Genomic DNA, 26,712 nt, shown 5'->3' with positions numbered 1-26,712 from the left:
TCTGAACCTTTAAAACATAAACTCTAATTGAGATCCTCCTTCCCCAGACTCTGCTTTGATCTCTTCCTGTGGGACCTGTTTGTGCCACACAGGATTCCCTGATAAGCCTCAGAAGCAGGCAGCAATTACACTTCTAATTACACAGGCACAAAACCTTGACCTTGCACTTGATTTACCTGCCTCAGATTTCAACTTCTTCAGACACAAACAAAAACAGACTCTGTAAAGCTCAAACTTCTATACACAAATTAAAGGAGAAAAATGTCTCATCTTCAGAATGCACAGACTGTGGATTTGTAGGATGTGTCATCGGCTCAGCAGCTGGAGTAGAGAGGTGTGATCTCACAAGGTGAGTGGATGCTGGAGGAGAAGGCTGCCTTGCATGCGGTCAGCAGGGAGGCAGCGGGCCTTGGGGAAAAGCTCTTAACTTCTGTCAGGCACAAATAACCACGCCATTTTTCACCTCCTGATTTTTAACGGAGAAAATCACTCCGGTCCCCAGTCAGGTGAACTCTACGCACATGCCATGAGTCAATTCCAACTCTGACAGGAAGGTGCTCATGCTGTCCCCACTATTTATTTAATGCAAATTTATTTTCTAAAGTTAAATGTCGGGGATGTTTAAAGCCACTGCATGCAGCTATAACTGATTGTGCATGAACGTAAGGTGATAACTCTTTAATTTCACAGATTTGTGACTGAGAGGTTGCAGCATGCATTGAGAAGTGCATACAAAACATAAATATCAGTTTACCCTACCATTATTAACTTCTATTGTTTATGAAAACCTTGCAGAAACTATATTACAGTGCATTGATATGGAATAAACAAAAATGATGCAGCACATTAACTGTCTTCTTATCCTTATTTTTGCAATACATACCCTAAAAATGTAGATTTAGTAGATTTTAATGATAAGTTTTAGCCACCTTAGCTCACTATTGTTTCATATGCAAGGTTATTTATCTTTATTTAGACATGCTATAATGTCTTAGCATCCTAAGACTGTGAGTGGACATTGATATACTGTGGTCAGGCTGCTGCTAGGTGGTGCTGTTGGGAGCTCTGCTGCTCAGGGAGACTAAACACTTGGAGTGTGGTGCTGTTATAGATTTATCTATAAGCCTCTAAATCATAAAAGTCTGCAGCCACCTTGTAAGCAGCCATCCTGAAGTTCAGTGTTTGTGTTCAGATTTGTGTTTATACTGTAAAATGTACAGTACATCTAAAATAACCACAATGACTTCTCTCCTGCCTTCCAGGTCTGCACTCCTCAGGCACTGATTCTTAAAGTGAGACTATATGAGAGCTTGTGCCCCCCATGCTCGGGTATGTTGCCATACATCACATCATTTAACCCTTTGAACTGTCAGACATGTGTCACTCTGCCTCTCTCTTGGTGCCTTCATCTGTCGGAGCGAAAATCATAAATACAATCATTTCCCCAAAGTTTGCGCTTTATTCTGTCAACGGCTCCAGAATGTGACTGTGCCTCTTCATTTCCGACGCATGAATAAGTGAGAGGCCATTAATATGTCTCTTTCATTACACCCTGGCACTCTGAACTGCGTGAGCAAGCAGAGTACTACGTGTTTGCCGGGCTCGGGGTTCTGATGTCCGATTTGTAAGGCAACAAAGATATGTCAGCATGTCTGCATGAAGAGGAATTTGTCTTTCTGAGAAATCATGTAGCTTTTCCTTCACTTTAAATATAAAACTAGTGCAGAGCATGGAGATCAGTAGATTTTATAGAGGGCATTTTTTTTTTGCTTTAATTTAAAAATGTTTGCACTCATCTGGATTAATTCTAATCCAAACTTTTGGAAAGAAAATTCATAGCTTATACATGCAGCCATCAGTTAGTTGTTTCTAATATGCAGACATAAACATTGTGAATACAGTCCAAACTAGTTTGAGATCCCCCTTCTGTTTCGTAAGCCCACTCTCCATCTTCTCTATCGGCTCTCCTTCGACAAGATTAGAGGGGAAACTCATCAGTCTCCTTGGCTGTTGTCTGATAAACTTTTTATTTGAAGGGTGTCCTGTCTGGTGTCTCTGGTGTCTTCCTCCAGTGCGCTCCTGATTTGAAATATAGCCTTACATAATGAGGGAGAAAAATAGAGCGGTGTTGCACCCCTGAGCTGGTGTCAGCTTAATCAATCATTTTTAAACACAGGCAGGCATGCTTACTCTACTCGCTTCACATCCGCCACATCCTTCCCCGGCTCAACAATGTGACAGCAGCATAATTCATTTTAACTCAGAAATTAAACAGGCTGCACCTAACCTGTCCTTGCATCCTGTTTGTTTTAAACACAGCCCGGCATACTAAACCTATATTCTGTAGATGCAAAAGACACCATTCTTTATTTCACTTACTATAATAACATGCACTCACGAGTGGTGATATTGACAAGCCTGTGTGTATTTTACCATTTTAAAATCTTGCATGTGCTAATGTTTCCCTCAAGTTCAGGTTTCTCTGCCTCAGTGCTGAACATGCAACAGGAGAGGAATGTTAGTGCAGGGTTCACATGGTCAGATTGCTGCAGGTCAGGAGGTCAGAGAAATTTGGAGGAGCTGAAGCTGAGCAGAAGGAATGGAGCCCGGCCTCTTCGCTTGGCAGTGAGAGATTCCTCCTGGCTTTCTGTCAAAAAGTCGGCCTTCACCGCAGCACCGCTCCAAAAGTTATATCATGCTCTCGCTGGTGCATGCAAGGAGCTCCTGCACAGGAAACATGAACACAGATTCTTATAGACTAACTTCATCCAAACTTAAACTGCTGCCCATCTTTGTGCTTTCATATGGGTTCAGATTTTTCTTGTGGACTTGATGTCTTATTTTACTCTTTATTGCCAGATCTGTGACTACACATTATCAGTAAAGTAAAAACAGTTTTATTTAGACCCAATACAGCATTTTAAATTACCACAATATCCTACTGAACACGAGTTATCGAACTCTTTGATTTTTTCATTGCCATTCTTTGCACAATATTTTAAATGCAAATTATGACACTGTACCAGTTAGTGATCATTTTAGGGCCTCATTCCGTGGCTTTATCAGAGTAAATTACTTTTCTAAATGATTTAATAATTACACATTACAGTGTTGTTCTGATATTTTGGCCATATTAGGCAATGGCATGCAAAACCAAAAAGCTGCTTTGATGAGTGTTGTAGTTAAATAAATAGAAACTAATACGGATGTGTCAGCTAAAGCGAACAACATTATCATAAAACTGAATGCATGATTTCTGTATATGTTGGTTTGAATGTCAGTAACTGCTGCCATAGCGTAGTTATTTAATAATGTGCTAAAGAAACAGTTTTTGTTTATGATTATCACAGATATTAATGAATACGTGTTTTGCATTTGACTCAAAGGGAAGGATAAAAAAAATCAGAAAACTCCACTTAAAGCTCCTCTTTCGAGCTTTTGTGTGATGTCACTTTTGGCGCCCCCCTATGGACAAAGTGTACATTATATCTCTTTAATGATCTCTCACTGTATTGGTGTGTTAAGATGAAAAATATAACTGTATACATCTGAAGTGTGGAAACACTGGGAAAAAATGTTTCAGTAGCTTTGTATTAATGTCTTTATGTGACACCTACCCCTCGAGTAATGGTTTTAGGTGAGGTGGTTGCAGTTAATCAAAAATGTAACTGTACTGTTAATCCATTAATCCGTTAATTCTGCTTCAAAATTAACAAAATAATGAGGTAAATGTTAAAACCTTATGAAAGTCTGGTGGTCCACCCCTTAGCCATCAGTGTTTTTCCTTATTATCACAATTATAACTGCGTTTTTATAAGTAATATGCCATGAATGTATAAAATGTTCTGCTACTTGTAATTCTGACCATTTCAAGGCCAAACCAAGATGGCAGCTACAATCTACACAACTGCATAGATGGGCCAAATAACAATAATTTGTATAGGGGTCAATGACAACTATTATTTACTTTTGAAAAAACATTAATCCGTTCATTGCATACATCAATTTATTTTGTGAAACCAACTGTTTGAATACATTTTCAATTTATTCAAATAACTAATTTCAGATTTTGGCATCTCACACCCTAAAATTCCAGATGGTGTGACCATCAGGGTAAATGAACATATGACTGATGCTTACATTTTATGTGTGGGAAATTGAAATTAGAATCCTTTATCATGATTTCATGTTTGAAAACTTTGAAATAAACAATTGTTATTAAAATTGATCGTTTTAACGTAAGTACGATTGTAGAAAAACTTTTGACCCTGAACTTGCAATCTCTTGAATGTCAGTGTGGTGAAACTGTAATCACGGGACCTTTGTTTTGAAAGGAAGTGATTAAAACAGATTGTATCAAAATTTATCATCCATTTAACTCAAACAGACCTTTTTGACCAAGTAAAATGGTTTGTAGATTCTTTTCAAGAAAAGATAAAAACATTTCTTTTCAGTCAAAGGTGGGCAGGTACATTTTCCATGTAACCAGAAGAACTGCTAAATGTAGTTTTACCATGAAGCTCTTGATTTTATTTTTAAAACATATGTGTCCACTTTCTAGTGAGAACAAAAGTTACAATATCTGTCAGAGTATTTATCTGTTTAATTTGAGATTAGTTGCAAATATCAGGTGGTGCAGCTGCAATGAATCAAGACTTATATGTCATTGACCCATGGACATTAAACTAACCATTTAAAGATGCACTGTACTCCTCTGATTGATTTATACCAACAAAGACAGTCCTGCTGCAACAATCCAGACAATCCACCTCCAGTACAATATGTAATCCAAACTACGGCCATTGGCATTAATTGCAATTAATTAAGGTCTGTAATTAGTGTGTTATTGTTTTAAAATCATGATTAATTGCATGCTTTATTGTCCCTTTCAGCGCATTGCAGACACAAGAATGGAAAATAATTATACCATTACTCTTTAGTGTCTCATTTTAGTTCCAAAAACTCACAGACAGCTCAGTTGAAAAAGTAGTTTGCACATTGTGTTAGCAAAATGTTTCATTTTACTGTTCCCTTATTGTCATAATCTGCAATCTACCCTTGGTGCCTTATTTTCTTTCAAAACAAAAACAGGCCTCTATCCAAACAGGAAGTAAATCACCCTTAGTTTTAGACAGAGAAGTAATCCAAAAGGAGATAAAAACAGTTTGAAAAGTAAAATAGTACAATTTCATATTCAAACTAAAAGGGGAGAGAGATTGCAATAAATTGCTTTTTGAACATGCTTTGTCTTTTCTCTTTGTTCAGTTATGTTTTGTTCCATTTGAAGTCCAAATTATATTTTTTAATTGAAGTCCCTATAAAGTGATTTTAAAAAGATATTTTGGTTTGCTGTATGATAGGTCACTGTGTTATGGACCTCCAGGGCAAATATCAGTTCATTCAGGGCAGACTTAATACAAGTTTGACAATGATTTATTTTACAAATTGAATGAAAGAGAATTGTGCAAAGTCCTTGGCGATTAGACTCCACCGTGACAATATATATTTGAAGGAGTGGTGAAGCGCATGGCAGGAATAGGATCCCCTAAATTTACTGTTTTCTGGCACAAAGCTCTCTATTATGATACTTTTAATGACCCATAGGCCACTGTGGCTGACAGATTCGGGAAATTTACCCCCCAGTGAACAAAAACAGCATGTGACTGGCTGTTAACTTTCAGCGAAGGCAGTGGCATCAGCTTACAACAAACTGTGCTGAGATGAACCGCTCTATGATTTTATATCATTGCAGCATTAGGGGGGTGGGGTAATTCCCCATCAAGACTGGTGATGTCATGGGCTCCTATAATTTTCCCTGCCCAAATAAAACCAAGCCAGGAAAGAGGTGAACGGTTTTCTAACGGTCTAAATAAAAAATTCATTCAGAAATAGAATCAGTTTTTTCCACATGTTTACAGCAGCCTTATTCCAACATATTTAGTGTGTTAAGACACAAACTTTGGGTTTCACTTTACAGGGACTTTGAATAAATTAGAGCGGTTGGAAATCTTTTGCAGATTCTCTTAAGGAGGTGGTAGTGGGTCCTGATGTCTGACCAGTTGAAAACCGCTGTTCTAAAGAATGAGGAGCTGTATGCTCATGCTTTTAATTAGCAGAATAAAAGGAAATCTGAAGAATCAAATGGAAATCAAAGGTTTTGAAAATTGTTTTTCAAATCAACATTCACATTAAAAATATTTGTTCAAATTATGCTGAACATTTACAGTGAACAGAGTAAGTGCTCTGAGATTAAGGCATTAAAATTAATGACAAAAAAAATAATGGCCTGACTTGTTAATATCAGTTTGTTTCATCATAACAGCCAAAAACTTAGAAGCTCTTCCATGACTTTTAATGTTAGCAATGTTCCTTTTTTTTTTTTACAACAAAGTGAGAATCTGTCTATTGAATACTTTTTAATGAGTTATTAATTGGGTTTGATTTGTTTGTAACGGGCAGCCATGGTGATTGCACCATGGTTAAACTTGTTATGTGAATAAGTTTTTATTAAAATGGGACAAAAGTTTATCAAACACCTTGGTAACTTTTACACGTTTGTATAATGTTCACGGAAACTGAGCCTTCCCTCTTCTTTATCCCTGCCTTGTCTGTGTGCAGTCTGACTCTGAGAGGGCAGGACCATGTCAAAGTCCACGTGCACCGCTTTGAAGAGGCGGGGTTCCGCCTCGCAGCTTGCCCGCTGATCACATGCAGGAAGCGTGCTGTTTGTAATTGCTGCGCAACAAGCGGTGCTTTGCTGCCGCTTTCTAGACTGACGTTTGAAGCCGTCTGTAGACGGCGTCGTCTCCTAAAAAAAGTCTATATTCTCTTCATACTGCTGTCAGGCTTAACTTTATCCTACAGAGCGGTGACTCGGTCAGGTTAGTGTGAGAGGAAAGGAGAGAGTCCTTTCATCAGCCCGAGCAGACTGCTCAGACATGCAGTCCGCTCCTCCCACAGGACGGGAGGGATGATGATGATGATGACGATGATGATGATAATGGTGGTGTTGGTGGAAATAATGAAGTGCTCTGATTAACCTTGTTTGAAATCTTTGACTTGAAAGTTGAGTTGGAGACTCTGATGGCTTCATGCTGCATTCAGGGTGAGCTTCAGAGCTAGTAAATTAGCAGAACTTTCAAATAGGCGCTGCTGCCATGTTTCGCTCACTATGAGGTGATATGGTGAACATGCCTGTTATTCTGATATATTTTGGCCTTTTTATTTATGTTTGAGATTTAAATTCACCCACATTAACATGAAGTGCTTTAGCATGATCATACTTTGTTCATAAAATAATACAGGCCTAAAGCTGATAAAACCTAACAGTTAATGTCAGCCTTATAAAACAGGCTATTCCCATAAGCACGAAAAGTGTACAGGGGTCGATCAGCATGGATTACTTTCAGGCCTACATCTATTCTTCGGCTATTGACAACCTCTCCCTTTCCAAATTGCATGAGTGGAGCTCTCACTAGCGCTGCTAGTGGACAATCAGACCCACACACCCACCTCCAGACACACTCGCATTTCTCATTTCTTACTTCTAGTCTAAATTAGATAGCGAGACGCGGTGCCGGAGCTCACACATCGCATAGAATTAGTTTGAAGTGCTAGAGCTAGTAAAACAGTCAATCTGAAATTCAACATGGACTCCCCTCCAGATCCAGCGAGCGACCCGGGCAACAGCGCCTCGGAGCCGGCTACCCCGGTCAGGGAAACCCCGGTAAACCTGGAGACTCTCCGGAAAGCGGACCATCCAGCCCCGGTTCGAAGGCAGACCTGTTCGAGCACCAACAGAGGTAAGGGGACCGTGTTTCGCTTTTAAATAATGTGGGATGTAGAGCCGATCGATGCTTTTAAAATCAAACTTCCAAATGAATTAAATCACATCCCTAATAAATAACTACACTGTGTCTAAATTCGCCAAAGCACCGAGACTGTGTCTTTCATTTAGAGGCTTTTTGAGTCCGATCGGCTGTAGAGAGTGCTTCGGTGTGTTGCTGGCTTCACTGACAGCTCAAATCATAGGGGGGTGATACGGTCACAGATGTCACATTTACTCTGACTGTAGGATAAATCAATTACCCAGCAAGTTAAAACTGACCGTCAGGAGCTTCTCCTGGTGCCAAAAACAGGCCAACCTGTCCGCTCAAACGCCTTATTGTCAAAGTGTCAAAAGTGAACTTTTACAGACTGTGGGCCAGTTTATCGATCTCTCTCCCTCTCCTTTGTATAGAGACGTGTCCTCCACTATTCCTCACACAGCACCCACAGCCGTCTTGCTATTTTTTTTTCCACACAACCGCGGCTCACAGATTTCGGCTATTCATGTGTGCAAAAAGACGCCCCAGCAGCTGGAATTTGTTTAAGCCGCAGCTCTCCAACACTGTTGAGCACGAAGGCGCCTTCTGCGATCAAAACCTTCACCTGATCACACAGTAAACGCCACACAGGCCTTTATTATCAATTAGCTGCGTGGATGGGTGCAGCTGATTTCATTTAACATGATTTATCCTCCACGTCCCGTCCATGTTGTACAGTAAAGACAGTATTTAACCACACCCCCTCTCGGCTGTCTCCAGCACAGGCTACAATTCAAGTTCAAAGAAATAGTGAATTCTCTGCTCATTCTTGATAGGCAGGCACACTTGCTGTATACATGACAGTGAAGGAGCCGGCGTATAGCCTGCACGACAATTAATTCATTGCACGATGCGTTTTAGTGTGCGCACTCCTCCTGTGCGCAAGGGTATATTTAGAGTGTGATATGGTGAATGTGGAATGTAAGCTGGTTATGTAACAGGTTTAGCCATAAACAGAGGCGCGCAACTGAGAGCAGAAATCATCACAGACGATCTTTTCTCTTTAGACAACAGCTCACCCTCTCTCTGTGATCATCACTGTTGTAACATTAACAAAAAACACCGCAATCCTGCGCGTATTTACGCTTCAGAGAAGGAAAAACTGAGTGACTTTGTGGGTTGGCACAGACGGTGCACTTATGTAATAGCGGGGCAAAAGACAGGTACTTGGGAGGCTTCGTGGATTGATTTCCTTTTTTTTTTTCTCTCACAAGTCTGACTTTGAGACACTCCTAACCTGCTGACCCATATTCACCCCACCCTTTTATGCACAGGATTAAAGTGCGTCTGGGAAAGAGAAAGACAGGAAAAAGAACGCCTTCAGTCTGTTATGTAATGCTGAATGGGTGAAAAAACATGTTCAGTCAGTGGGACCAACCTCTGCAGCTTTAGAGGAGTTTCCCAGCTCTAAACTTTATTTTGACCCTTTGTGTAAGAAATCAAAAGGTTTGGCGGTGAGTTTTGGCTGTAGTAGACTTGAGGAAAAGTTTGGAGAACTTTGTGAAAACTTCTTAGGAGTCACCAAATGTTTGTAACAGGTCTAAGATTGCTAAATAGTTTTACTGTTAAGCTACAATCTTTATTTGTATCATAAAGACATTAAGTTTTTAGTAGGAAATATTGAGAGTGTCATGCATGCAGAAGAGTGCAAGAAAAGTTTCCATTCATGCAGAAATGATGGCGTAATTGCTTTATTTAATAAAGCACTAAAGTCCAAGTGTTCTATCAAGAGGGAGAAGTGCACTTGGTTTATTGTACTGGCAGTTCAGAGCAGGGTTACTTAAAACATAAAGCACTAAAGAGTGGTTATAGCTCCCAGTTGTGTTCCAGACTAGTGAGACATTTACATTTCTTTATGGTGAGACTTTTCAAATCACAGTAAACAAAGTGAGAATGATAGCAGCAGTCCCTTTGCTCAAGCGCAGTTTCCCTTTTTACACCAGCTATGTTCGACTTTCTAAGGATGCACATTTCTCCTCCTGCATGCAGAGCGTTTACCGTTTTAACCCTGAGTGCTAATACCTTTTAAGTAGAAAGGGCTTACTTCAGCACAAGCTCCGCTGGAAGATGTGCGTGGGTCAGGGAAGCAGGTCTTGGAGGGCTGTGGATATCATTACTGGAAAGAGGAAACTGTTATTTTTCATATTGCAAGATTCCTCAGTTTGCGAACTTGGAAACAATCAATATTAATGGCTTGCTTACATAAGGTCGTGGTCTCTGCAGAGGATGGAAACCTCGCAATCGTAAAAAGATATGGAAGCTGCAGATCAGAGACGGTGTGCTGGATTTTCTGTTTACATGAGTGTCTTTAGGTGTTGAAAGTCTATGTGCAGCACATGAAGAAGTTTAAGTCCTCACTTAATGACACTGACTGACTTTGCTTGAATCCTCATGCTGCAAAGTCAGAAAACAGTAACAAGAAGCCATCTGCTCTTAATTTTCCTTTGTCACAGATAAAGCAGTAGAACTAATGGCCGCTCATAAAAGGCTAAATATAACATTATTATGTGGGAAAGTTTTCACTAGTGTAAGTGCAGTGTGGTTTTCTACACTGGTGTCTTGAGCTCGTTCAGTTGTCATATCTGGATCCAAAACATCTTTGATATTTTCATACTAATTTATGTGAAATTATTCACAGATTGTCCCATCAGAAGTTTTTTTAGATGAAAAAAGGCCCTGTTTTAAATGCTGGTATCACTGAGGGAAGAAAGTCTTACCTGATGCTGCTGTTTTCATAAGCTAAAAAAACAGAGTATAAAAATATGCCGCCTCCTCCTAATGAACACACAACCAGACTTTCATCCAGCAGTTTTATTTTTGGGCAGCGGGATGAGAGCTCTCGGCTGGAGTGGCAGCATTTATTTAGTTGTTGTGTACACAAGATGGATGAGGGGCACGGGCTTATTTTTCTTTTTATAAAAAGCTTTTTACACAATAATCTATGAAAGCCCAGAGTTGGCATGGGGCTCGAACACCACTAGAGTGGACAGGCACATTATTGAGGCTGTGGCATTCTCAAATTCACTGAATGAGGGCTCTCTGCCCGCTGGAGAGCACCAGGATACAGGTGTTGGCTTATAGCTGAGCCTTCAGCTCGGACAGATCCCTGAGAAAAAAAACTCCATTAGGTCTTTTTTTTCTGGCTGGCTGCCTTTAACATTATATCGAGTTTCAGTCCTCCTGCGTTTTGAAGTGTGGGTGAGGTAATAATATCATAAACTGTTTTATTGGAACCTGTCAGACTGTTAACATTGTTAAACGTTAACAGTCAGCCCATTTCAATCCAAAGCTCTGCATTTGAACTAGCCACATAAAATCCTTCAGAATAAAAAACCAAGCTCAACTGAAACAAAAAAAACCCCCTAGAAAACAGAAAACAAACAATTTTAGATGGATTGTACTCTGTGCTGCTGTGGAGGTGGACTTATGCTCTCAGTTTACACTTTGGCACCACTACCTTTAAAAATAAAGGTCTTCTTGTTATAAGCTTCAAAGGTCAAATTACACGAGTGCTGTTATGCTTATCTAAGGAGGATGTAACTGAATGTCATCAGGATTGGTAGTGAAATGAGCACTGATCAAGACTTTGACAGCTGCCTAGACTCTGTTTTTCTAGCTGTTAGATAAAGTAAAATAAAGAAATGTAGTGATATAATGATCCACTCACACTGCCCTCTTAAGTTAGGAAGTTTTTTTTTAAATTAGTCATGACTTTTAGGTCCCTTGAGTTAATTTTGCTTTCTCTATTCCTCATTTTATTTCCCTCCTGATTAGTTTTGCCACCTTTTAAAAAATGCAGATAAATATTGTTATATATTATTGCATTTTTAAAATCATATAAAGAAATAGTCTTTTAAGAAGTTAAAACTAAAGCATGTTGTGTTTAAAAATAATTCCACCCAGTCAGATTCTTAACTTATTAAGATAACCCAATGATGTAAAACTGTTATAGCCATCGATGCTAAACTATTATTGATCAGAGGAGTGGGTTTAGAGCATTCTTAAGAGAAGAGCTGTCCAACACTTTTTCCACAAAGGGTCACACACATAAAAGTACCAGTATGACTTAGGCACTTTACACTGCAGGCCTTAATGCTCAATTCTGCTTTTCTCAGATCTGATTTTTTTTGTTTGGCTCCCACTGCAGTCAGATTCCTAAAGGTCAGATGCATATCTGATGTAGAGCCAAATATTAAAGTGGCCCAAAACTGATACAAAAAGGTCAGATTCAGTGTCACTTGTGCTATTCACATATCTGATTTCACTAAAAGTTAGACAGGGGTTACATGTGAGCAAAAAAACAGATTCGAGTCACTTTTTAACTGCAGTGTGAAGATAGTCTTTGTGTATTGAAGTCAGTAAAACTTTCCTTTTTAGGTCAAGGTATGCTTGGCAAATGAATATGCTTAAAGTCACATCCTACATCACAGCTTTGTATTAATAGCCAACAAGGTAACGAGCCACTTGTTGTTAAAGATTTTTGGGTGGCCAATCAGATTTCAGCAGGGCTGTGGTCATCCAAGCAACCACTATATTGGCCGCTGGTCAGGAAGAGAGTGGTGCTCTATGCCGCAAAGAAAGGAAACACTGATAGCTCATAAATACATTCAGACACTAAACAAGATCAAACTACTCAAAGCTGACAAACTTTAGGGATGTTTCTGCTTAAAGATGATGTGAAAGATAAACCATGTAAATCAGACCTTAAGGACAGAGAAGAAAGTGTAGCAGAGGGGTTTGATTTGTGCTGCTGTTTGTTGCTGTATTCTGTATTGTCTTTATTCAACAGAGCATTATGAAGCAAAATATAATCACTGTTTTTATTTTCAATATTTGATTTACATTTTCATCTCAATTTAGTCATAAAAATAATTTATTACAACTCTCTCTTGTTAAGATGTTGGTTTGTAGAGTTAACACAGCATTGCCTAGTATAGAAACTAAGGCTCAATCCTACCACCCCCCCCTTGCCCCTACCGCTTAGCCCTACCACTACCTTTGCTTGTTCAGATAAGGAGTAAGGTGTCCTGAGAATGAAGGAGTTTTCTGGCCCTTCAAATGGAGATTTTCTGGAGGCACACTCCAAAACTCTCCCAGAACCATGTGAATCGTCAGCAAGATTTGAAAATATGACAATCATCTAATAACATAAGGATCTATCAATTTGGGCTCTTAATGTGTTAACTCTTATGACTATACTGGAAACCTTATTTTGTCAAAAAGTCAAAAAGTAATTATGCAAATTAATCATATGACCAAGTTTGACCACAACTTCCTCCCGTAGTCCTCCACAGGGATGTTTATGTGCCTGGAGGTGAAGAGGTGAACAGGATGAGTGAGGAGACAGACCCTTGTCTGCTTAAGGCCGGCCACACACTACAGGATTTTAAGCCCGATTTGGGGCGAGATTTGCCTCCTCTGATGATCGTGGGGCCGTATCCCAAGAGGAGCCTCGTTGCAAACGACTGTTTGCCTGAATAATCCTCATGTGTGGTGTCAACGCGATTGTTTTACTGCTCCAAATCACGTCGTAGCCTCCAAAATCCCAAATCGTAATATCAAATGTTCTAGGTCATAGTGAGAACGAGCAGACGGGGTAGCGTCACAGCCGGATCATACGTACTTTCACCACTCACAACCATAAACACGGCTTTAACTTAATTCCAGCCAGGATTTCATCCTGAGTCTTTCCCATGTTTTATGATTTTGGGCAGCCTGTTGTGGAGGGACAGCAAGAAGGTATCGCCAGACATCTGTGTTTGTTTGTGGGTTTTTTTTTTTTTTTTTTAAGTCACGTGATCATCGAGGTCGTTGGCAGGTTGGCAGGTTGGCAGGTATATGGTCTCCAGTGATCTGACAGTCTGGTTGAGTTGTCTAGTGTGTGTGTTCAGAGGATTAAAGATGAAAATTCTTTTGAAATTGTCCTCATATCTGTGGTCTCACACGCTTTTAAAATTGTTTCAGATTTTAAAATTCGTGTAGTGTGTGGCCGGCCTAACAGCGAGTTTCAATTTAAAAGCTGGTGAATAGAAGTTTAGATAAAACCAAAGTAGTGTGTTTGCAAAGTCGCTAACGTCAACACAGGATCATGCTGTGGTCATCAAGCTACACTGGCAGAGTGCAGAAAACCTGGATTTTAAGCTAAAAGGTTTGGATTCAAGAAGTTACTTTGTACTGAGACAAGTTTGTCTGCTGATTAAGTTTGCAGTTTATTGATATTATTACTCAGTGAATTAAGATTTTAATTTGCAAACCATTACAACTAAGCCAAGATGTTGAATAAAGTTTAAAAACATACTTGAACTTCTTTTTATCTCAAACCAAAATACAAGTAAATGGTAGTATTTTAAATGTGTGATTAATCAGGATTAACCACAGGGGATTTATATGATTAACCTAATTTTTTAAATCAATTACTAGCAGTAGTTTTAGTACATTGTTGTTGTTTTTTTTTTTTAAATTTTGAATAAGCATTTTAAAAATGTGCTCATAGTGGAAATATACGGTATTACAGTCATGCCTTTTTTCGTTATATTGTGGATGACTAATGATGTATTAGGAGCTTGAAGGGCTGTTCAGTGTCATAGGGATCAACTTCATCACTATTGCTTATAACTACTTTTTTAAGGGCAACGCCACCTCAAAACCAGGAGTAAACCAGGAAATAAAACTTAGAAGTAGAACTGAGCCTGAAAAGTACAATAAAGTAAAAGGGAACTTCATGTTGTAATGGTGGCCATATTTCTTTTTTTTATTTTTAGAATTCACCAGTTAAAACCACGGGCTGCAGTTGGTCCACAGGTTATAGCTTGGACACCCCCGCTTTAGAGTGAACTTTTTCCACTAATTTTTGAGTGGTTTTATATATATATATTAGGGTTGTCAAAGTAATCTTGTTAATATCGCGTTAACTAAATTACTTTTAACACCACTCATTTTTTTGTTGCACGATTAACGCATGCGCGTTCTGTGTGACCCTTGACCCATCCTGTTGTTTGCCAGATCAGGAAGTGGCACCGTCGTGATGCAGTGCTAGCGAGCAGAAATGGATACAGGACAGAGACTTTTGAATGGCAGATTCAGCTTTCAGATCATGCCAGATAAGACTGAAGTTATTTTCTCTTACTCTCGACGTGAACTGAGTTACCAGGAGTTCGTAGAGTGTTAGATATCCCCACCCACTTGCCAAGCACACCGCCAATGCTGAGAGCTGCCCCCTTAGCCATGCTGGATTGTTAACATCAGAGATGCTGAGACAACTGTGCAAGCAGGGATAGACTTGCTATTTGGCATACCTGGCATTTCCCGGTGGGTTGACGCACTTTTAGGCCAGTATGATTTATTAAACTTACGCGCTGAAACGATCAACTGGAACTGTAAATAAACGCCAAAAAAAAACAAAAAAACAAAAAAAACAAAAACCAAAACAGTCAATCAAGATGCTGCAAAAGTGTCAAAGACTGCAGTCAACGACGGCCTGATGCTGGTGAATATACAGCTGCATCATGTGGAGGAGGAGGAGGAGTAGGCAGCAGCAGAGGCTGGTGTGTAACAGGGGAGCAGAGGTTACAGGTGAGCCTGAGAGTGAAGAAGCTCTGTAGAGTATCATAATATAAGTTAATAAGCATTATTAGACTGTGGGTCTCCGTTATTTATGAAGAATAATTGGTTTGAGATTAAATCTGTAGCTCTTCTATGATCTAAAGAATTGAGAGATGGTTAAGTCCCCTTACTACACCTTAAAAGTTCTCCACTGAGACTTCTTTTACTTTGTGTGTTCATGAGTTTTGAAATGCAGCTTCACATTTGTGTTTATTGACATTATTCCTGTAAATCTACTGGAATGATGACTAATTTCTTACTGTCAGCATTTATTTTACATTTGGCCGTTTTCTAATCTAACCTCTGACCACATCAGAACAGTGAAACACCACTAGATGTGACTGTGCCTTACTGCTGAGCTCTCACTGAGACTTGACTTCTCCCATTAATCTGTAGTGTAATTCTCTAACTGTATGTAGTCTGTCTTTTTTGTATTGTCCTGTTGTGAGCCCTCTTGTATAAAGGGATGTTTCTGTGAGCTTTTACCCCCCCCCCCCAAATGTGAGGCTGAAATTCTCTGCTTTAAGTGTGAAAGATCAGGAATGATCTCTAAGTGATTTAAACTTAACTAACCATGCTCTTTATGTACATGTGTGATGATGAGACCTGTTGTTCTGGATTAGCTGCTGAGAACAACAGAGGATTAACTTCTAGAAGTCTAAAGTTGGACTCTACATCATGGTATTATTCAGTAATGTTACATTAAGGTCAGTATCTCCATCTGTTGTCCTTGCTGGACTTGTTTACCATGTTATGCTCTCAGCATATTTTTGGAACATTCAGTATCTCTGAGCTTAGTCTAGAGAATTTTTTGGACATTATCTGTCTTTGTTTTGGGTTGACATAAACAGACATTTGCATAAAGAAAGCACTTTTGTCCACTTGTGTGGATAAGGATATTTAAATTTTGAGAAATAGTCCTGTATGGTACATTTAGAACAGATAACAAAGTGTGATTATTTTGCGATTAATCTCGAGTTAACTATGAAATTTGGGAGATTAATCGTGATTAAGAATTTTAATCTATTGACAGCCCTAATATTTCTATACATATTTTCACAAATATTGTAAGCGACATTGTATTTTCAAGTCTTGCCCAAAAATCAATTTTTGGGTAACCAGGTCAAAGTTTGTGAGCAGAATACACCCACACATGTATTTTATGGGATCTTTCAAACTGTTGTGGCGAGTCTCTGTTTCAATAGCAGATGTGTGAATACTTGTTTAGCTCTGCTTGTGGGTGTGCAAAGATGAGGGGTGCTCTCAGGCTTTGGTTCATTTAGACTTACTGATCCAGGAGGCAGCAGTTGCAGGTTTCCTTTACTAAGAATAATTATAGTGGAAGCATTTAACCTAAACATCTGGGCTCAAAAGCTTCAAAGATTAAAATGCTGTAACTCTGGTCTTTGTACTTAATACCATGCTTGTACAAACCTCTATGAACTTTATTCTTTGACACCTTATGTGAAGCAGTAAATGCAGATTGCCAGAGTTCATGGCTAAAGAATTTGAGTCCATGTGCTTCCAATCAGACCAGGAATTTTAGTTTAAGTGCATTGGAAGTACACAGTGTTTATCAGTGCTGGCATGTAATAAAACAAATGGTTACAAGGAGAAGGAAACACATGGTTGAACAACAGGATTCCTGTGGCTCACTGAAAGTCTGAAATGTCTTAAATTAAACTTTTGAAATTCAAGGCCAGAAAAAGTCTTAGGAAAGTCTTAAATCTGACTCTGAAAGGTCTTAAAGTGTAGAAGGCACCTAGACAGATTCATATCTTTATCTAGTCTTCATCTTAAGTGTTTTTTGCATACTTATGTATGTTATGATGAATATCACTATAAGTTATATTGTTAGCACAGAGGCCATAAAATCATCAGATTTTGTTGTTAATGACCAAAATTGTCTTTGTCCTACATCAGTTGACATTTCACTAACAGTGCATTAAACCAGAGAATTTGGCTCTGTCCCATGTACCATGAAAATGTTATTAATCTTGTCCAGTTTATGTCTTTAAAAGCTCTTATAAAGCCTTAAATCTGATTCTTAAAAGCGCAAAGGAATCCTGGAACAAAATGAAAAAGTATCCTTGCTTCTACAAGGGTGCACATGCTTTGATATAACTGCATTTTAACATCCTATGTTAATTTTGATTAGCTTTATATTTAAGACAAGCAATGCAAGTCCTAAAGCACTCTGTTAATTTGAAAAAGTTTAGAAATGTCAAACTTAACCCAGACCAAATCTGAAAGTTAGATCCTTGTGGGACGTTTTATTTTGGAGTTTGAATCACCAGTGGCCTAACTGGGTCTGGCGAGGAAGTTTCGACTGGTGACAGACACCAGATTTGATGTGAAGTCTCCCGTGGTGAATGGTAGCTCAGATCTATGGCCCATTTACAGAAGTTTGTGTCTGGGATAGAAAAAGTTAGAATAGTAATGACCGGAAATACTCTAGATGCATTATTGGAGGGCGTTAAAGGCGTCTAAATTTAATGTGGTACACTGTGACCTCGGTGCTGCTGCCGCTTGGCTCTGTGCTGCTCTGCGCCTCTCTGATATGAAGCGGGCCCCTTTAGAAGAGGCCTGGAGCAAAAGAGGTGGTGAGAGGGGTCTGAAGGATCACTCCGAGGAATTCTTATGTCACATCCAGGGCCAAGCCTTTCACATCTCACGCAGTGTGGAGGGTGCAAAGCTCCCAGGCAGGTAGGTGAGCTCCTTATGTTAAAAATCCCAGAACTCAGTGTGAAACTTTGACCAGCAGTATCACTGAAACCACCAATCCTTGGCCTTTGAACAAAATCAAATACTTTCATGCTGCTTTATGTCATGTATTTTAAAAAAGCCAGCGAGTATCAACACACTCAGAGGAAATATGCATGCATATTTTTATCTTAGAGGGTTCACTGCCTCATGCAGGCTGCAGATCTCTGACATCTTTTACACATTTGAGAGAAGAACTGAGAGAATTTCCCCTGTGCTTCGAAACAGGAAGGGGTAGCGCTGTTAAATCTAAAGTATGTTATTCTAACAGCACACCTCGAGAGCCTCTTAAGCGTTATTTATCTTGCTTTCTGGAGGCTAAATGGTCCTCACAGCGGCTCTACTAAAGGACTGTCAAGAGGCGAACAACGGTTTTGGATGAAGATGTAATCTAGAGCCAGTTGTTGCACATTGTAGACAAACCCGCACGGTTTCTCCTTTGGTGAGAGTAATAATAATTTAACTGAACAACGTCTGCACCCATGTATTCTCAGCATGTATTAAACATAGCAAGACTAGAGAAGGTGGTCAAAGGAATCACTCTTTGCTTCAAACAGTCTGAAAAATGTGTATTTTAACTTTTTCTACATCATTATTTCACCACATGTGAAGAAGATACTGTTTTTCATTTGCACGAACCCCGTCTTCAAATCTTGCGAATATTATAAATAATATAGTCGCAGGAGCTGAAGATTTTTGTAGCGCCTGTCCTTTGATTTATTCCTCTGCTTCCATCACATGGGGAGAGGTAATAATACCGAGGGATTCAGAGCACGGATATCACATCCTCGGCTCTAATTTTCGTTACATCAGTACCTCTGGAGTATTACTCAACAAAGTTTATCTGTCACCTGGAATAAACAAAAAAAAGTTTTGGAGACGAGGGAGATAAAAACAACTTGAGAATCAGTGTCATTTCTGTTGGCTTGATTATTTATATTGGAATAACAAGCGAGACTTAATCTCATAAATAAAAAAGGGAGAGATAGAGATCCGTCCCCTCCAGGTACTGCCGCCACTTAATCGAATTAGCTCCACTCTCAGGCTTGACGGGCTCTTCAAACACCCCTGGTGACTTCTGAGTGCCGATTACAATCAGCTACTATTTTCAGCCTTTGATTAAAATCTGGCGAGGTTAGACAGAATTTTTTGAGTGCAGAACCAACTAATTATTAACATCGCTGCCTGTCTCTCTCCTTTTTTAAAATTTGCCGGTTACAGAGGGCCAATGGGCTGGAGTAGTTAAACAATACCCATAAGTATTAATCATGTTGAATCACTGAGTGCGAAACTATTAGCTTCTTCTTCCTGAAATGTCTCACACAAATCTGAGGCGGATATTTTCACTGACCTTTGTGCCATTACAAACAAATCTGAGAGAAGAAATCCAGCTTTTCTTTGTATTTGATTCATATTTGAACATTTTGTCTGTTTCTGTTGAATCCAAACACTGTAATCTTTGTTAGTTAATCTTGTTTTTATAGACATTGTCTCTTGTGGCAGAAGACAACAATGAACACAACTCTTTACTCGCACAATAATAGAAGATGATCACAATTGTTCATGCCTCACACAGTATGTCATAGAATCATTGTACTGTGCTTGTCAAAGACAAGTCTGCTCTTTTGTTATTTTGAAAAGGCAGCTTTTGAATAAGTCACTAATGAATATTTGCTCCTTGTGTGGAAAAGCGTGTTGGGATTGATTGCTTTAGGAGGCGTATGAAGACGGAGTGTGGCACGATGGGGCTCAGTCAATGCAGCCGTGCTGCTGCTTGTGACAGTGATTGAAAGACAGAGTCACTCTTTAGCATGTTTGATACATGAATTGTGCTCGCGCTCACTGACAAATAACCATCTGATCAATCAATATTTGCAGCTTTATTTTACTAATGCAGTGCTGTAGAGGCAATAATTAAACGCCATGCTGGGTTGTTAAAAGCCTATTTTTATGTGACAGACAGAAATAGACGTACAGAAATAGGAAGATGAAGGTTGATGTTTATCATGGCTTATTGTACAGACATGAACTTGAGGAGAACTTGGCGCCACATAATCATTCCTGTTGCTTTCAAGTTATATTTACCTGACTTGTTTCTCGCTTAACTTTGCTAAATATTTTCCGCCATAATGACAGACTTGAAAAGAGTGAAATGTAAAAAGTTTCTGGGTGATTTTGAGGTTAAGGACAGCCTTTGGCGCATTGTCAGGTAAACATAATTCAAACCAAACACAAATCAAAGACAACACTTCCTCCCTCTTTTCTAAACTACTTTTAATTAGCCCTTGTTGAGGTTTTGCATTTTGCTTTAGTAATTGAAATATATACTATGGAGCTGTTTAACTGAGGGGGAATATTCATCCGACGTCATCTTGTGTTAAACAAGTGCGGCTTGTGATGCTCATTAATTTCTGCTTGCTCCACTTGCAGTGTTTGGGCTCTCTCTTTGGCTGGCTCGCTGCCACGGCGTCTTCTCAAAGAGCCACTTCATCTCTGTCAGGGGCAGGTGGAAATTTGCCGCACACTTCTAATTGGACAAAGTGCCTTTCAAACTCCGAGCCATCATACGCAGATCAGATTATCATACAGACCAGGTGTCAACAGAGGTTTTCACCTCCTTCTGAAACTCACATTTCTCCCTGTAGTTGTTTTTAGACTCCCGTGCCGCCTAGTGGCCCGAGGCGTCAGAAGCCTTGTTTTACACATTAATTACAAGAAAAGCAATCTAAAGCTTGTATTGCATGCTTTAGAACCAAATTCAGACAAAATGCATCAGAGTAATTTGCAAGTGATTAAACGCATAATGGAAAATTTAATCCCAAAGCACTTTCTCTATTCTTTAAAGCATGGTCATCTGTAGTCTCCAGCAGAGAAGCATTCAAACAGGAAGAGGGAGAATCTGAGGCTGTTGGCGAGCTCAGAGGGGGCTTTAAGGTCTGCAGCATAGCTCCGGGCCAGACCTCAACGGTGCTTGTAAAAGTAATCGGTGAAATCTTCAGATCAATTCTTCATATAACAGGTATAGCCAGCGATAAGAAGAGAGAGAGAGCAGAACCCGGCTGGTGTTATTTTGTCTGTTTGAATCAGTTAACAGCATAACTGTTGAATTTTGAATGATCCTGGGAAATGAAACAGAGCAGTGATTGATGTAAGAAGAAAGTTTGTCTAAATGGGAGAAGATAAAAGACTTTTTCCCTTTTATATATTTTTTTACAGATAAATTATAGAAAAAAACTCAAATGCTCCGAAAGAGGTGATGCTTTAAAATTTAAAGTAAGAATAAAGGCTCTCTGTCTGAATATAAATCCCGATGTAAGAGAGACACTGAAAATGTAACCCTGTTTGAGTCTGTGGCCTTGAACAGTGGAGGACATCTGTGTAGTGTCAGTGCAGCAGAAGAAATAAATATTTAGTTTCCTGCTGATATATAAAGTGAACGCCTGTAAATGGAAAATAAGACAGGGGAATAAAATAAAAAGCAAAACCTTGAAGAGCAGCTCAGGTAATGTGAGCAAATATTCTGAATATAATGAATATTCTTAAAGGTTCAGTACTATGGACGATTTTACGAAGTGCTGTTCTTTATGTGACCCAGTAGTTTTTAGTCTATCAGTTTCACCTTCAGTGCAGCCACTAATAAAATCTAAAAGAAGGAACATTTACACACGTACATTTTTGTGGGCCCCACTCATAGAGGCTGTTGTCCTTAAGGCAGAAGGTCCTCATTCATTCATTTCCCACTCTCTCCTTTGTCTCTGACTAAAACTGCCCTGTCCAAGTAAATACATTAAACCCATAAAGGCTGCTATTTGACTTTTAATTACTCTGATTGTGCTTCTTAGGATTTCCAGTGCCTTTAAAAGGTGTTCAGCTCCTTGGATGTTTTACCCTATTTTTAATTTTCCTGTATATTGCCACATTCATTTTACCCTCTACCTTTATGAGCCTTCCAGGGCCAGCTGCCAGGAAGTATCCCCACAGCATGATGCTGCCACCACAGTGCTTCAAAGTTTGTCTTGTCTGCACAGTTTTGGTCTCAACAGACAAAAGAACTTTCTCCCATTCGACCATGAAGTCTCCCACATTCCTTTTGGCAAATTCTAGTTGAGATTTGAAGTGAGTCTTCTTCAACAGTGGCTTTGTCTTTGCCACTCTCACATACAGCTATTACTGGTGAAAAACCAACACTTGTATGCAAAATCTCCCCCACCTTAGCTGCTGAAGCTTGCAGCTCTACGGCCCATTTACAGAAGTTTGTGTCCTGCAGAGCAGTCATAGGTGTCTTGGTGGCCTCTCTCACTAGTCTCCTTCTTGCACAGTCACTCAAGTTTGTCAGGACGGCCTGATCTAGGCAGATTTACACATGCAGTATCCATTCATTTCTTGATGATGGAATTAACTGAACTTGAGAAGGATGTTCAGTGCCTTGTTTGTTTTGTATCCATCTCCTGACTTAAACTTTTCAATAACCTTTTCCCTGAATTGCACAGAGTGTTCTTTTGTCTTCATGGTGTAATGGTAGCCAGGAATACTGATTAACCAGAGACAACACCTTTCAGACAGGTGTCTTTATATTACAATCACTTGGTCAGGTGGTCCCCATTTCACTAATTATGAAACTATTAGCACCAATTAACTGGACCTCTGTTGAATTAGGTCAGTCACTTTAAAGGGGGTGAATATTTATAGGCCTACAGTCACTTATAAACATTACATATTTTTTGTGTAATTGACACTGCTTTGTAGAAATCTTTTTTCACTTTGACATTCAAGAGTTGTTTTTTTTTTTTTTTTACCAAACATCAAAATTATCTTGACCATGATTGACTTATAAAATCAGTAAAAGGGGTAAAACATCCAAGGGGATTTAAATTGGTTCATATAAAAAAAAAAAAAAACAACTTTGATGAAGAGCAACATTTTCTCATTGAAGAGTTGCATTCTTTAGGGAGAAAAAAATTAAACCAGTTGCTGGAAGTGATTAATAAAGCATCACTCCTCCTTTCAAACATCAGGCAAACGTAGCAACATTTTGGCATACTCGATTACTTATCTTGTTCGCATGTCGGTGGCGCAGATGTATTACCCAGCGCTGATTTGATTCTGGGCAAAGCAGAGTGGACATCAGAGATTGATGGTGGTGTCCCCCGTCAGACAGATAACACCTGATTCTGCCTGCAGGGGGTTTGTTCCTACACTCTCCTCCCTGCTCCGCCGACACCTCCAAAGGCTGCAGCCGAGGATGTGAACCGCTCCTTCACTCCATGCAAATTTTGGGGCCAAATTCAAAGACGATCCCAGGACGATGGAGCCGACGTGGCCCCAAGCTTTCTGCACTTCATGATCCGTGCATCAGCCACACCTGGGAGGAAAGCCACACAGGCGTGGAGGGGTCATTTGTTTAGCACAGGTGCATCATGTACCTCGACAAACTTGAGCACGGATGAGCGTGTCAGAGGGAGACACACATACCTGAGTGCACACATGTACGCACAGATGCACAAGTGTTAATGAAATACTGTCTGCTCACATGGGCTGATGTGCTGCTACTTTACTTTCTACCTTTTTAGTGTCATAGATTAAAAAAACAAGAAAAACTGGTAAAATAGACGTTTTCCATCCTTCATTTGGGAAAGTTAATGTTCAGTAAAGAAACAGTTTGCATGCGTTCAGCTGAAGAGACATACAAAAATTTGAAACTAACTATTGACAAGAATTACCAAGAAATTATATCAATAAAACTACATATATATGCTTATTGATAACTTTCATACACAAATATTAATCTCACTAGGGCTGTCATATGACAGATATTTTTGATAACTAGTTTGTGTCATGCTGTGTTTTTGTTCATTGCAAGGTAGAGCTGGGCAATTGATCAAAAATAATCAAAACCGACATTTAGAGCCTAGAACCGACATAAGCCTGATGTGTCAGTTATTTCAGTTATTTTCCCTTGTAATTCTCTCTTTACTAATGTACCACCCCCTTAAAAACAAACTACTGGCTGTGTAGTCACATGGTAGCCAGGTGTTGTAAGGCGTGCAGCCTGCTGTAAACCTAAGAGAAGAAGAAGTACTAGTCGTGCGCTCATCTCCATCCAGACCTCTAAAACTCAAACTCAGAGCTGACTGTGCGATGTGAGCAGCAAAGTTATTTTCTACTTTTTATACAACAGTATGAAAAACATTTATTTCGTTAACAAAAAATACAAGTTGCTTATTTTCTACTTTTCTTGGAAAATTCGACTTTTTACTAAAAAGATTTTCAGAACAGACAAAGTAGGAGGTTGGGGGGTGGAACAATCATTCATTAAAGAAGTAGTGAAAACTTTAACATTTTTACCTCCGCCAAGGAGGTTATGTGATCGGCAGGGTTTGTTAGTTAGTTAGTTAGCAAAATAACTCAAAAAGTTTTGGACGGATTTTGATGAAATTTTCAGGAAATGTCAGAAATGGCATAAGGAATAACTGATAAGATTTTGAGAGTGATCTGGATCACCGTCTGGATCCAGGAATTTTTAAAGGGTTCTGTACTATTGGGAGATAGGGCTAATGGCGGAGGTCTGCGCTCTATGGGTGCTTTTCTAGTTTTTCATCTGTACACTGAAGTATCTGACTGAACTATGATAAAACACATCAATGCTGGTGTTATTTCTGACATTTGCACCAGACTGATAAAAATGGTCATTTTATGGCTTTTGATGAGTTCAAACGGACATCTGCTTCAAAATATCTTTTCTAAAAAGGCGGGGCTTATGTGACGAAGAAACCCACCATCGGTTTCTAAAATTAATGTCTTGATGTTATTGTAAAGATATCATTACCTTTAGTACTTTTAAATCTAAAGCCAATAATTTTGTTTTTTAGTACTTTAACCATTTTAGTAATCGTTACTGTGATTAACATCATGCTAGCTACGATAATGCTACGCACAGTACTTCGCATTAGCTCACCCTATCTTTACTCTCACAATGAGTCGACATACATGTTTACAAGACAAAGGAACTTCATAGTCACTGTTTGCAATAATATAAACTTACCTTTTTACTTGCCACATATACAGACAGCATGACTTTCAGGTGAGTGATTCTGTAGGTGTAGGTTTACCTACACCATCCTTTAGTGTTGAACACCAGTTCTCAACGTAACGCACTCTCTGATTGGGCAATAGCGCCCACGTTGAAAGAATCGTAGCCTACTATTGGCCAAACATTATAGTAGGGGCGGCGCTTGCCTGAAAAATTAACGAACTTTAAGTTACGATTGTAGAAAAATGTGCAAGTATTTCCATTGACAACAAACATAATCTGAATAATAGTAAAATAATCTTAATAACTTAAGAAATCTGACGCCTCCCTCGGTGGAGATCGTAATTTTCATAAACTAAAGCAGATACATGGCCTCGGCCCACCACCTATTAATCATAATCAAGATAAAGAGTTCAATTAATCATGATTTTAATTTTTGTCATAATCACCCAGCCCTATTGTGAGGTAAATTTCCCAAATCTATCAGCCATGGTGTGCTCTGATCTGATTTTCACATTTTTCATTCAACCATTTGCTCATTCAACTGACACGCCCACCCCATCCTAGAGCTACTGCTTCATTTTTCATGATTTTGAGGCTTTATTTTGTAAACCTTAAAGACTGAAATTTGTTATTCATCAAGCAATGCCTTATCATACAACAAACCAATCAATCAATAAAGTCAGGAAGATAAGGAATGAGTTTGTTTTTTTAGCAGTATAAAATAGACATAACCACTTCTGTTGAAAATAAATTGTCATTTCCTCTTTCCTAAACAATAGAAAAGTACTGTAGTGGTATTGACAAGGACTTGGATCGAAGAGGAGTATCAATAAGGGGATCAATATAGAAAATAAATGACTTCCATCCTCAGAAAAGAGACATTAATTTTCGGTGGTGGGCTTACTTTATACCACTGATGTAAAAAGATGATACAGGTGCTTATTTAAAGTATGCAGAAAGGTACAACACAGCATGTGATTAAGAAAAAAATGAATGCACTTATTATGGATCTTAATTGCATTGCAATTATTGCGTTGATGCTGACAGTCCTAGTTGTTTTACAGTTAAACCACATTAGATGGCCTGGCGGTTGGGCTGAGCCCCATTAGGCGAGCCGGGGTACAATTCCGGTCTGTAGCTCCTTTCCCACATGTCTCTCCTCCACTCTCTCATCTCCGTTTCTGGCTCTATCCACTGCATTTCTCTCTAAATAAAGGTATACAAAAGGTCCAAAAAATCTTTTAAAAAAGCATATGGTATGTAGCAAGTTGATATGAATTAAGTGACATTTACTGCTGAAGTTTAGCTGGTTTCGATAAAATATTACACAGGATTTTTTTAAATTAAAGGTCACTTTTATTATGTATTACCTTCAGTTTATAACATAAGTATGGCCTAGGTGCTTGATAGTGGTGTACAGTATATTGCTATTTCTTGTGTAGTATATGA

The 26,712-nt window shown here is 39.1% G+C and overlaps 1 protein-coding gene across 1 annotated transcript in view; it reads left to right on the top strand.

Moving 5' to 3' along the window:
- Positions 1-7,521: 7,521 nt before the first annotated feature.
- Positions 7,522-26,712, top strand: part of roraa (RAR-related orphan receptor A, paralog a) — a 279,484-nt gene continuing 260,293 nt past the window's right edge. The window contains exon 1 of the mRNA XM_041795782.1: positions 7,522-7,802. Within this exon, the coding sequence (XP_041651716.1) occupies positions 7,649-7,802 (154 nt within the window). The 5' untranslated portion in view covers positions 7,522-7,648. The remainder of the gene's footprint in view (positions 7,803-26,712) is intronic.

Source organism: Cheilinus undulatus, linkage group 9, assembly GCF_018320785.1.
Source record: "Cheilinus undulatus linkage group 9, ASM1832078v1, whole genome shotgun sequence".
Lineage (NCBI taxonomy): Eukaryota > Metazoa > Chordata > Actinopteri > Labriformes > Labridae > Cheilinus > Cheilinus undulatus.
This window is presented reverse-complemented; position numbering and strand designations above follow the sequence as displayed.